Source organism: Pipistrellus hanaki (genome assembly GCF_964339955.1).
Source record: "Pipistrellus hanaki genome assembly, chromosome: 1".
NCBI classification, from domain to species: Eukaryota; Metazoa; Chordata; class Mammalia; order Chiroptera; family Vespertilionidae; genus Pipistrellus; species Pipistrellus hanaki.
This window is the reverse complement of record NC_140503.1, coordinates 27,250,496-27,263,545: the sequence shown is the minus strand read 5'-3', so window position 1 is coordinate 27,263,545 and position 13,050 is coordinate 27,250,496. Positions and strand designations below refer to the sequence as shown.

At 35.8% G+C, this 13,050-nt stretch overlaps 1 protein-coding gene across 18 annotated transcripts in view; it reads left to right on the top strand.

The window, feature by feature from the left end:
* GPHN (gephyrin) overlaps window positions 1-13,050 on the top strand; it is a 349,286-nt gene that overhangs the window by 110,382 nt on the left and 225,854 nt on the right. For all 18 annotated transcript variants that reach the window (XM_084866488.1, XM_084866485.1, XM_084866487.1 and 15 more), the window contains exon 4: window positions 10,773-10,865. In XM_084866488.1, the coding sequence (XP_084722614.1) occupies window positions 10,773-10,865 (93 nt within the window). The remainder of the gene's footprint in view (window positions 1-10,772; window positions 10,866-13,050) is intronic.

Genomic DNA, 13,050 nt, shown 5'->3' with positions numbered 1-13,050 from the left:
CGGGGCAGATGATCTGCCCAGTAGGCTAGCTTGCTGCTAGGGTTGGGCCAATTGGGACTGAGTGAGACAGACCAGACATGCCCTGGAGCCCTCCCATGGTCTCTCCCCAGCTGGCCAACCTCCCTCGTCCCTCCCTGCCCCTCATTGTGCACCAGTAGGGTCTCTTGGCTTAGCCTGCACCTTATTTCATTCTGAGCTGAGGGAGCCCTCTCCCAAGTGCACAAATTTCATGCATTGGGCCTTTAGTCTTATATAATAGGTGACCTAAACAAATGATGATATTTCTACTAACATATATTCTTCTAAGACTGACTGGACCTCTGAAGAGGAATTTGGAATAAATAATTACAACCATATAATAAGAAATAAAACACATTATCTCAAGATGATTCTAATAGGAATCCTTAAGAGATGCAGTTTCAGGCTTTCTCCAATCAATCAAGTATTGGCTACCTAGGAAAAGAGAATAGATAAATTATGGAGAACAAACAAAAATCTTTCATCAAAATTCCTATTAGGATTCTATCATTAGTTTGCTTTGTTTCAAAACAGAAGGGAACTATAACAAACATTTCTCTTTCTTCTAGCAGTGAAAGGATTAATATATTATAATCTAGTAAAGGTTAAGAAAATTATATTGATAAAAAGCATTTATAGAGTACATAAAAGGATTATCATAATAGTAACCCACTGTTAACCATTACTATCATAATAGTAATCCACTGTTAACCATTATTTAAAATGTCTTATAAGTAGTATATAGAGTATTTGACAGTTTTATTACTTGAGGTTTAAATGGATAGAATGAAACTGAAATTGGTCCATGGATTAAATATCAGACCACTTAAATAAAAGAACAGCTCTATTTTGTTGGAAGGAGAAAACCTAACATGGCACCTTGGTATTGGCATTTTTTTTGTGTGTGAGAGAATAACAAATAATAATTTGAAATACAACGAAATCTTAGTTTTGAGATCTTGAGGTGTTTTAAGAAATTTTACAGGATGTATAAACTTATGACTAAGAAAATATAAATAGCCAGAAAAAGAGGAGGAGGCAAAGGTGCTAACTAAGAAAGTAGTTGTATCTGTACTGTATAGTTGCATTAACAATCACCACATAACCTAGTGACTTAAAACAACATTGATTTATTATTTCTCACAAATCTGTGGGGTTGCTGGGTGTATCTTCTTCTGGTCTTACCTGGAGGTCACTCATGTGCCAGAAATTTATGATGACCTCATCGTAAATTTACGATGACCTCACTTAAATGTCTGGGACATTGGTGCTGTCTGTTCTGCTACACCTTTCTCTCCACATGGTCTTTTATCATTCCATTATTTACCTTGGTCTGTTTTTCATGGTGAAAGAAGATTATCAAAATAGAAGGTAGAACTGTGAAGCCTTTTGAGACCTAGGCTTCAGAACTCACACACCATGATTTCTGCCCCACTCTATTGGTCAAAGTCATAAGTCCTGCCAAGATGCAAATATTGTGGACATAGACTCCACCTCTCTACAGGAGGACTTATAAAGACTATGTGGTCATATTTAATCTATCACAGTAGTATATGTTTAATAGTAGGTGACAAAAAATTTTTTCTGAGCAGGCTGAAAATGAGGTAAAATGAGACACTAGGGTACTAAGTATCAGAATGAACAAATAATGAAAAATTTAATTTTTAAAGTTATTTTTAATAATACATGCAAATTATAAATACTATAAAAACTCAAAAAAGAAGAAAAGAAATGTATTTCAAATCTAATCAACTAGAAATACCATTATTAAGATTAATTGTAAATATTACCAACATCTTTCTATGCCTGTATTATAGATAGAAGACTGGATGGAAGTTTGAATGAAAGACAGCTATACAAAATTAGAATAATTCCCTAAAGTTAATATCGAATAGTATTTTATTTCATTTAAACAAAAGAAAAACAAAGGGAATAAAAGAGCATATTACCAGAGATGTAATGTAATAAACATATCTCAAAAGTTAAAAAGAGAGAAAATAATTAATAGATTACAGTTATATTTTTAACTCTCTTTTTAAACCTCAGACAAAATTGGTTGAATCAGTCCTCATGATAAAATATGAGCAGTGTTAGTTTCTTCTACTTATCCTCTGATTACCTTCAAATTTTGATAATAATGTGATTATTAAAAAACAAACAAACAAAAAAAAAACTTGAGTGAATAGTATCAGTCTTCAAACTGAGTTTATTTCACAGACCATTACCTAGATGTTGGAAGAAAGATAAAGACAACTTTGACTATATGAGATATGGACAGATTTCGCACAGAGAAAATGGGAGGAAGTAAGAAACTAGAGACAACATATATTTGTTGGAATGTTCTGCTTTTCTCTCTGAGATTTTATTAAATGTCCAATACTAGGGTCTTTGTGTCTAGATAATAGTTTAACTCATTAGTATGTGGGGGTATCATTAGGTTTCAGATTAGTATCCCATTTCAGTGTGCATTTGTCCCTAGAACCTCATATTGATCATAGAGTAAGCTTTTGTTTTACTTGTTTCGCATAGCAGTTGCTTACAAGATTAAAAAGAGGAGTCTCTCAGATATTGCATCTCTCTCTCTTTTTTTTTTTAACTTTTAAATCTTTATTGTTAAGAGTACAGGCAGTCCTCGGGTTATGTTGGACTCAATGTACATCATTTAGTGATTACGTTGCCATTTCCCATTTATTTATATAAAAAAAGTTTCGTTATTTTGATGTTTGTACATATGTGCTGTATGTTTTTTTATTATTTATTTGCCACAATTAAAGGTCAGGAATTGTTAGCTTTTAATTTTTTTTTTTCTGTTTCACTTTATTACTGCTGTGTATGTGCTCCATGTGAGTGATGTAGGTGCTTATGTAGGTAGGTTCTGACATACGGCGCAAATCACAATACATCTCATCATAGGAACAGATCTCCTATATAACTTAAGGACTTACTGTATTACAAATGCCCCCCTTTTCCCTGCACTGTCCCACTCCACCTAATTCCTGCCCCACCTTAGGCTTTCACCACTCTATTGTCTGAGTCCAGAGGTAATGCATATCCTATATAATCCTATATAATAAAAGGCTAATATACAAATAGATCAAACTGCAGAACAACCAAACAATCCAACAACTGGTCACTATGGCATTCGCTGACCACCAGGGGGTGTGCGAAATATGGAAGGCATTGTCAACAGGCGGCAAAGTGTGGAACCTGGCAGGCATCTGCTGCGGCAGGATGGTGGAGCAGGTGAGCAGGGGGTGCCAGACCAAGATGGGGCACTGGTTGCTGTCATCAGGGCAAGCCTCTAGTTATTACTGAAAATTCTTTGCTTCTACGCACCTTGGTCCTGCTCAGTGCTCACACCTGCTCCCAGAACCTGGTGCCTACTTAGCCCCAATCGCTTCCTGCTGACAGCATGTGGGAGCAGCGGCAGCGTGAGTAGGGCTGCTGGCAGACTGGGGGGCCATGGCGGGAAGGGCCAGGTGCGGGTACGGAGGATAGGCTGAGACCTGCCTCTGTGCCCACCGCAGCTTCGCAGCACACAGTTCCTTTTGAGGTGCATGAGTTCATGCACTGGGCCTTTAGTATGCATATAAGATCTTTGGTTAATCTCTTTCCATTCACACCCCCACTGCTAGGGTCTTTCTCAGCATTTGCAGAGGTTCAAGGAATCTGGAAAAGGGGCTGCGTGTAAATGGATAAACTAGACCTGAAATATAAATTTGAAAGGCATGGGGGGAAATAAGGGAAGGCTTCACTCTAGTGGTTAGCTCTCGAATCTCCAGGCCAGGGCTTTTTATTCACATATTTTCCCTTTAGCATAGCAGATACACATATCAAAGATAAGGTCAGGCAAACAATAAAGGACCATCAGGTTGGAGGAATTGCCTTTGGCTGTTCCAGGAGCATGTAGTAGCATGCAGATTTTCAGCCCTGCTGAAAGAGTCCGTTCAACCTTTTGAGAATTTCTTGCATTTATTATGTCCAGCTAGGCTTAGCATCCAGCACCCTAACCGCACTTCCCTCTGAGATTCGTCAAACTGTTCTGTGTTTCCATGCCACTGGTTATATTTTACTCATCAGTTTACTTTGTTCATTAGATTCCTTATTCATTTATTTTTATTTTTAGATTCAATTTTACTTATTGCCATTTTGTTCATATTTTTAATCTTTTCTTCTTCCTCTTCTTAAAGAATACCCTTCAACATTTCATGTAATACTGGCTTGGTGATTATGAACTCCTTTACCTTCTTATCTGTGAAGCTCTTAATCTGACCTTCAATTCTAAATAATAGCTTTGCTGAGTATAGTAATCTTGAATGTAGGTCCTTGCTGTGTATCACTTTCAATATTTTTTGCCACTCCCTTCTGACCTGCAAAGCTTCTGTTGAGAAATCAGTTGACAGTCATCTGGGTACTTCCTTGTAGTTAATTGCTTTTATCTTGATGTTTATAAGATTCTCTCATTGTCTTTAACTTTTGGTATTTTAATTTTGTCCTGTGGCTCTCTTTGTATTCCTGTTATTTGGGACTCTGCACTTCCTGGGCTTGTAAAATCTATTTCTTTTACCAGGTAGGGGAAGTTTTCTGCTGTTATTTCTTCAAATAAATTTTCAATATCCAACTCTCTCTCTTTTCCTTCTGATACCCCATAATGCAAATGTTAGTACCCTTGAAGTTGTCCTAAAGGATCCTTACACTATCTTCATATTTTGGATTCTTTTTTCTTTTTGCTCTTCTGATTGGGTGTTATTTGCTTCCTCATGTTCCAAACCATTGATTTGATTCTTGAAATCCCCTTCGGTACTGTTGAATCCCATTAAATTATTATTTCAGTTAGTGTATGCTTAATTTCTGACTGTTCTTTTTTAATGTCTTTGAAATTCTCACTGGGAGCAGCGGTGGCTTGAGTAGGGCTGCTGGTTTATAAGTCCCTTGACGCTTTCATTAAGATCCTTGATCAACCTTATAACCATTGTTTTGAACTCTGTGTCTTGTATTTGCTTGCTTCCATTTCATTAGTTTATTTTCTGGAGATTTTTTTCTCTTCTTTTATTTGTGTCTCCCATTGTGGCTGCTTCCCTGTGGTGTGTTTGTTTGTTTGTTTGTTTTATATATAAGGTAGAGCTGCTATGTCTCCTGTAATTGGTAGAGTGGCCTTGTGTATTAAATGTCATATAGAGCCCAGTGGCTCAGTCTCCCCAGTCACCTGAGCTAGACACCCTATGTGCACCCTGTGTTGTCTGTGTGCACAGTTTTGTAGTTGAACCTTGATTGCTGTTGGTGTTACTGGGAGGAGTTGACCTCTAGGCCTAATGGGTGTGAGGACCAGCTATGACTACAGTGGAAGAGCTGCTATGCAGGAGACCCCCCCTTTGGAACAGGACTTGCTTCAGTGAGTCTTTGGTTTTCACTGGAGGCTGTCCCTTTAATGTGTTGTTTGTGGAAGTATAGAGTTGTAATCTGGAGACATCTGAAGCTGTCTACTGGGTACACTGCCTGAGGCCATTTGGCAGATTCTACGAAGTGATCTGTAGATGGCTGCTTCTTGTATTGGGCATGGAAGTGCCCAGGTGAGGCCAAACTGTGAAGCAAGGCAGGCTGGTTGTAGTGTTGGGTCTTGGGCCACTTAGGTATGGGGCATGCTGATGCCAGCTGCTGCTGAAGAGTGTTACGCCCAAACTTCGTGATCCCCAAGGACCACCAGGGATCCGAGTCTGATGCAATAAACAAAAGAGCCTTTTCCATGCTAGCATGGGCTCTGTCCCACTCACACCAGCAGCATGGCGGAAGAGAGCGAATTTCGCCCAGCTCAGGGGTTTTACTCTGGTCGGTGATGATGTCACTGCCTCGGCTAACCCTGATTGGTTGGGTGAGGGCTAGGGTTCAGTTACAAAATGGAGGATAACTCCGCCCTGCCCCACAGTGGAGTCAGGAGTTTGTCCTGGCCCCGCCCTGCCATCTCATAGAGATTTTAGGAAAGTCTGAAGTCTGAGCAAGGACAGGGCATTCATATGGAAAAACCACTAAAAACAGCGTGGGTGAGGCTGCAAATTAGATGGGATGGGATCTCACAGAATTATCAGGGTGGAATGAACAGTGTGAAGCACGTAGAAGGAAACTTAGATATGACTGTCAGTTAGTTCTGCATTAGGGGAGATCCCAGCACAGACATTTGATCACTGCAAGCACTCCCTTCTAGGAGAAAGCTGCCCCTGAGTTCCTGCCCCAATTCCAGGCAATCCATTTTCTCCTTCTAAGTCCCTAGTTTCCCTAATGCCTTCACCGAGTGCTGGAGCTCAAAGGGATTAGGACCTTGTAAGTTCATATGCCTGCCCTTTAAGAGAAACTACCTGGGTTCCCAGCATCCGCTGGGTCAGTCAGCTATAATCCCCACTGGTGTCTACAGCCTGAAATTATGGGGACTTCTCTCAGCTCTGGAACTGTGGGCTGGGGTGTCTAGTATGAGTGTGGGAGATATCCCTCCTGATTAAAACAAATGCCACACATGGTTGTCATACCAGCCAATTCCATGCCTCTGCCCCTACTACCAGTCTCAGTATACTTTCTTCTTTACTTCTCTAGTTGTTTAGACTTATATCCAGCCAAATTACTGGTGGTTCTTAATGATGGTTGTTCTGTATTTTAGATGTAATTTTGATGTGGTTGTGGGAGGTGACGATTACCAGCATTTACCTATCCTGCTATCTTGGTTCTCTTAGTTTGCATTGCTCTTGATTTGAAGGAATTAGTGAGAATTTTCAGGATTTTGATAATTTACCATATAATTTCTTTGGGAGCCAAAGCAGCATTAGGAGCCTCACCGTGCCACACTATGCTCCTCAAAGATCCTTCATTTCTGTCCTTGACTATCTAACTTTTGAGATTTCTGACATGAATCTTCTTACTTAATTGTTGCTAGTGGATATGTTTTCTTCTAATTTTTAAATTTTTTTAATTTTAATTAGATGAGAAGGGGAAATTCTGTGATTATATCTTCTTTCTACTATGCTAACCTGGAAGCTTCAGGCAATAAATTTATAAAGAAATACATTCAACATAAGGGAAAATTAATCATTAAAATAGAAGATGCCTTCAGCCTCATTTTTACAATAGATGCAGAGCGATTTTTCATAACTGTGGCTCATGTAGAATTCCCAATGACATACTATCTGGTAGAGGCAGCCAGATATTAAGATATATCTCAGAATGAAAGGAATCTTATAGATGCTGAAACAAATAATATGTTAAGATAAATTGCTTTCAGGTTATCTAATGCCATAGAAAAATAGATTCATTATCTTCATGTTACATATAAAGCATAATTAGTCCAGTTTAATGTGTAAATTAAAGAGTCTTGAAGAGTCTTTCTAAAAATGCAGATTCTGATTCATTAGGTTTGGGATGGGACCTGAGATTCCATATTTCTTTTTTTTTTTTTTTTCTAATGGTTAGTCTGAATTTTATTTATCTGTAGAAATGATGCCATTTGAATAATCCTGGGGTATTCTTTATATTCAATACTTAGTTTCTATTTTTATTAGCACAAGTATGGTAATATTTCTTTTTAAAAATTCTTTATTGTTTAAAGTATTACATGAATCACCTTTTCCTCCCATTGATCTCTGTCCTGCCACCACAACCTCCAAGCACAAGTCTTCACCCCCCTACTATCTGTTTCAATTTGTTTTACTCATATGCATGTATACAATTCCTTTGGTTAATCTCTTATTCCCTTACCTCTGCCTTCCCTAATAGGTTGGATAGTCTGTTTGATGCTTCTATGTCTATGGTTCTATTTTTGTTCATTTTATGTTGTTCATTATATTCCACGTGTGAGATCATGTGAAATTTATCTTTCTCTGACTGATTATTTTGCTTAGCAATAGTGCACTCTAGTTTCATCTGTTGCAAATGGTAAGAATTCCTTCTTTTTTACAGCAGCATAGAATTCCACTGTATAGATGTACCACAGTTTTCTAATCCACTCATCTGCTGATGTGCACTTAGGCTGTTTCCAAATCTTAGCAATGGTGAATTGTGCTGCTATGAACATAGGGGTGCATATGTCCTTTCTGATTGGTATTTCTAGTTTCTTGGGTTATAGTCCTAGAAGGGTGATTACTGGGTCAAATGGAAGTTCCATTTTCAACTTTTTAGAAAACACCATACTGTTCTCCACAGTGGCTACACCAGCCTGTATTCCCATCAGCTGTGCTCAAGAGGGTTCCTTTTTCTCTGCATCCTCACCAGCACTTGCCTTTTATTGATTTGTTGATGATAGCCATTCTGACAGGTGTGAGATGGTACCTCATTGATGTTTTGATTTGCATCTCTCGGATGATTAGTAACTTTGAGCATGTTTTTATGTCTTGGCCACCAAAAAACTACTAAACTTTATAAATGAATTCAGCAATGTAGCAGGATACAAAATTAACACTGAGGAATCTATGGCTTTTTCATATACCAATAATGAACTCACAGAAAGAAAAACTAAAAAAAAAACAAACAAAAAAAAACAAAAACAAAAAAACCATTTACCATTGCAACAAAAACATTAAGATACCTAGAAGTAAATTTAACCAAGGAGGTAAAGGACCTGTACTCAGTAAGTTATAGGACACTGAAAAAAGAGATACAGGAAGATATAAACAAATGGAAGAATATATCGTGTTCATGGATTGGTAGAATCAACATCATTAAAATGTCTATACTACCCAAAGCAATCTATAGATTCAATGCAATTCCTATTAAATTGAATTGGGCATATTTCAAAGACCTGGAACAAACTCTCTAAAAAATCATCTGGAGTAAAATAAAAGACCCCAAATAGCTGCAGCAATCTTGAGAAAGAACAATGTTATAAGAGAGTATTGCCTGATGCCAAACAGTAGAACTCTTTAATATAAAGGACTATTTTAACTATATTAGTAGCATTTTGAATTTAGAAAAGTTTGAATGGCCTTTTGTTATTGACAATACTGAAATTTGGCATTGGATATAGATTTTATATATGCTTGGGATATTGATGCAATTTTGATATCATTTTTTTTTTTATCAAGAGCTGATGTAAAAGGAATTTGGTCAAAGATGAGGATTCTGTGGCATGGCTCTCCAGTACTGATAGGAGTACTTTGGAATGTTAAAAGGAAATTTAGTGTTATGGGATCCATTAGTGGAAGAACAGAGTCAATTAATCTCACTTCTGAATTGCAACATCAACTTACTTTTGTGTGGACTAGAAATAATAACTACTTAGAATCATGAGTATTTTGCTTTTCTACTTTAAATATAGAAGCACAAGTCAATGGAAATTTTAAGTTTGGTTTGGGAGCCACCTTGGAATAACTTTTATTATAGTGCTCATAGATTTTGTGTGTGAGCTTTTCTCAGAACAATATTATAACTACATCAGGAATGGAAGTTCTTCATTTGGGCTCTCAGTAGTCTATAATTTATATATTTTAAAAATAGTTTGATTCCATTAATAAATCATAGGGGAAAATCCCCTTCACTTGGAGCTTTGGGCTCTCCATTCCTGTGATACTATGATAGGATGAAATAAAAATATTCAAAGATAGGGGGGGGAAATCATTTTTAGACCCCAAATTTCCTTCTAACTAATTATCCTGCATTTAATGTCACTGATGAATTTGAGAACAGAGGATATTGTGTTTTACATCTAAGTACTAGCCTGCTACTTTTATTTTACACCTCAGCAATGAAATAATATAGTTGTATTATTACATTTTATCAGCAATTAAATGATATAGTTGTATTATTACATTTTTTACTGGAATTATAAAAAGATAATTCAATAATGTATGTATAATTGTTGTTTTTAAAATATAATTACAATGTAGAATGGATGAGTAGAATTATCAATAGTGAGATCCTAGTTCCTCTTCTTTACAAATTAGCTAGATAACTTTAAGTAAATTATTTAACCACCTTTGTACTTCACTTGTTTTATCTGGAAAATGAAGAGGCAAATCTCCTAAGGTCCCTACCATCTCCAAAATTTTATGGTGTACTTATAAAGCAGTGTGGAGGGGAAAAACTTTAAGCAATCATTTATTCCTACACCTTTCTTTTAAGGCAATCATATGAAATAATTCCTGATAAAATGATAAAACTTCCCTAAACAGCTTAAAACTTAGTAGAAAATATTGACATAATCACAGGTAGAAAGTAGGGAACATATATTGAGAATCTCACAGATCTAGTTTGAATTCTAGTTCTTTCTCCTTTTAGTTTGTGAGCCCATGATCAAATAAGTTTCTTGATCTCTCAGAATTCATTAAAGGAAAAAAAAAGTGAAAGAGTCTGTTTCTTAAATATGAAATTAAAGTATGTATATTTACCTGGAAGGATTGGTGTGGTTTTTAATAATGAGATCATATAAATGACACATACATAATATTCAATTTTTTTAACCTGAATGTACTTTGAAAAGCTGAAAAGAACTTAGGTATGCCATGTGACTACATAACAAATATTAATTTATAAATTTTTATGTATTTCATTTACTTTAAAGAATTTGTTGCTTTCATCCTCGTTTTCTGTGAGTAAAATAAACACTCAAAATGCAGTGTGTTTTGAGCAACAGTGAAATTGTTCTATGAGTTGTGCTTCAAAATTTTTATGATGATAAGAATCTGTTTTTCATCTTTGTACGTAATATATTTGAGTATGTGTGTCTTTTAAGCAGACAGGCACATCCTTCTGCATGTGACATTATTACTGTTTTCTTTCAGGAAACCCTGATAGATTGGTGTGATGAAAAGGAACTTAATTTGATACTAACAACTGGAGGAACAGGGTTTGCACCACGAGATGTCACTCCAGAGGTGAGATAGAATATGCTTTTCTCAGATTAAAGGAGTAAACCATTCATGTTCTTTTAAATATTTTAAATATTATTTTTATAGTTCTGCTAGGCAAAACAAGAGACTTGTGGTGCTAAGAATGAAAAACTTGCTGAGGAAAAATTATGTAAAAAAATATTTCTTGGATTTTTCTTTGGACTTAAACTAGAAATGATATAATATGAGGAAGTTGAGCTGGTCCAGAGGGTAAATCCTGCATTTCTTCAGTGGTCTGTGGTATCAGCTGAACTCCAGGCATGTTCTCAAAGGAGGTGATAACACAACTCTGACTCAGCAAGGCATCTGGTGTGCTTTCTTAATATAATTCAAACTGTATCTGAATTCTGTTTTGGTTTTTTTTTTTTTAGATACCTTTTTCACTGGTCTCAAAGCATAGAAGAATGGTTGTAATAGAATATTTATACCAATTTTATAGTTCTTTTGATGATAAAGGGCTGTATATTCCATAATTTTAAATGAATTTAATAAATAAAAAGCAGAATTAATATCTAGGCTTTATGCCAAAAGAATCACCTCAGCTTTTGCACAGAGGGGGAAAATAGGGAAAGAATGAAGGGTAGGCAGTGCTCATTGATATGGGGGAGGGGCCTTTTTTATGAGGAAGCCATAAACCAGGTGTTACTTTCAGAGTCTTATGCAAATTTATATTACCACTTGTGACATTGTTTCCTTTACCTCCCGAAAAAGTGTTTCTTGGCTGAATTTCAAGTTAAAGTTAATTATGTCCTTCTAGTTTTCAAATCAGTACTCTCTTGTATCTACTATCTTATTATCAGCAAGATGCTTTTTCTCTGCACCTATTAAGTAATTCCTGTCCTGTTTTTCAAGCTTTAGCCTGCGCCACAAAGCAGATTGCTGGGCCCTACACACAGATTTTCTAATTCCGTAAAATCTGCAATGGATGCTGAGATTTTGTATTTTTAACAAAGCCTCAGGTGATGCTGATGTCACTGGCCCATAGACCATACTTTCAAGCTTTGAGAACCACTGTTCTATATGAAAATAAAATTTTTAAACAAGTTGTAAAATAGTTTCTATTCTATGTAAGTAAGAATTGTAACACAGAAATTATTTGAATAATATTATAAGTAGGCTTATTAATCAAATGGTCTTGCCTTAAATCAGCCAGAATAATGTTAAATTGAGAAATTAACTTCAAAAACTTAAAAAAGAAGCCAACCTTATATAATTTATTTATTTATTAAGGAAATGGTTCTTTGACCAATCTTTACATTTTTTTAAAACTGTGAGGCTAACTTAAAAAGTTCAATTGAGGGAAGCCATCTCCTTTAGAGATGTGTTTGTGTTTTATTTTGCTTATAATAGGAGTGGGGAACCTTACTTTTTCCAAGGGCTATTTGGATATTTATAACATCATTTTCGGGCCATACAAAATTATCAACTTAAAAATTAGCCTGCTATATTTGCTCAAGCACTTAATTAGCTCACCCCTAATGCCTTGGCAGGGCCAGACCAAATGATTTCTCTGACTTTATATAGCCCAAGGGCCAGACATTACCCACCCCTGGTTTATAAGAAAATTGTCTATCTATGTGAAGACATTGATTTTTAGAGTTAAGTATTGTGTGTTTGAAGGAAATCAAATTAGGTTTCTATATAGCCATTTTTTGTGTGGTAATTTGATATTTTCATGCTATTACTTATTTTTATATCAGAAAAGTATCAGGAATTAATTTATAACCAGATAACAACATTATTTTTAATTGCAGGGAAATAATTTATATTACATAGTTTAGTACTTTGTATTCTGTGGAGCTTCAAGTCAATACCAAAATGCTAGATTGAAAATTCAGACCTGTGAATTCTGGCTCTGCTACTTACTAACATAGTGACTATAGACTAGTCATTAAACTGCTCTGTGCTTTAGTTTCCTATAAAATTAGGAATATAAAAGTACCTTTCCACTAGGGTATCTGTGAGGATTCAATGAAAAGTATGCCAGTATTTTAGTACTTGCTATGTAAGGGTTAACTTATAAGGGGTAAAATACTTTTTTTAGTTACTACATAACTACCAAGTGGTCAAATTTGGTAGTAATTTTATGTAAACCTACCAAATGAATAAAAAGTTTTATACTAGATTTAAAGTGTATCCATGAAATCATCACAATCCTATTAAATTATTT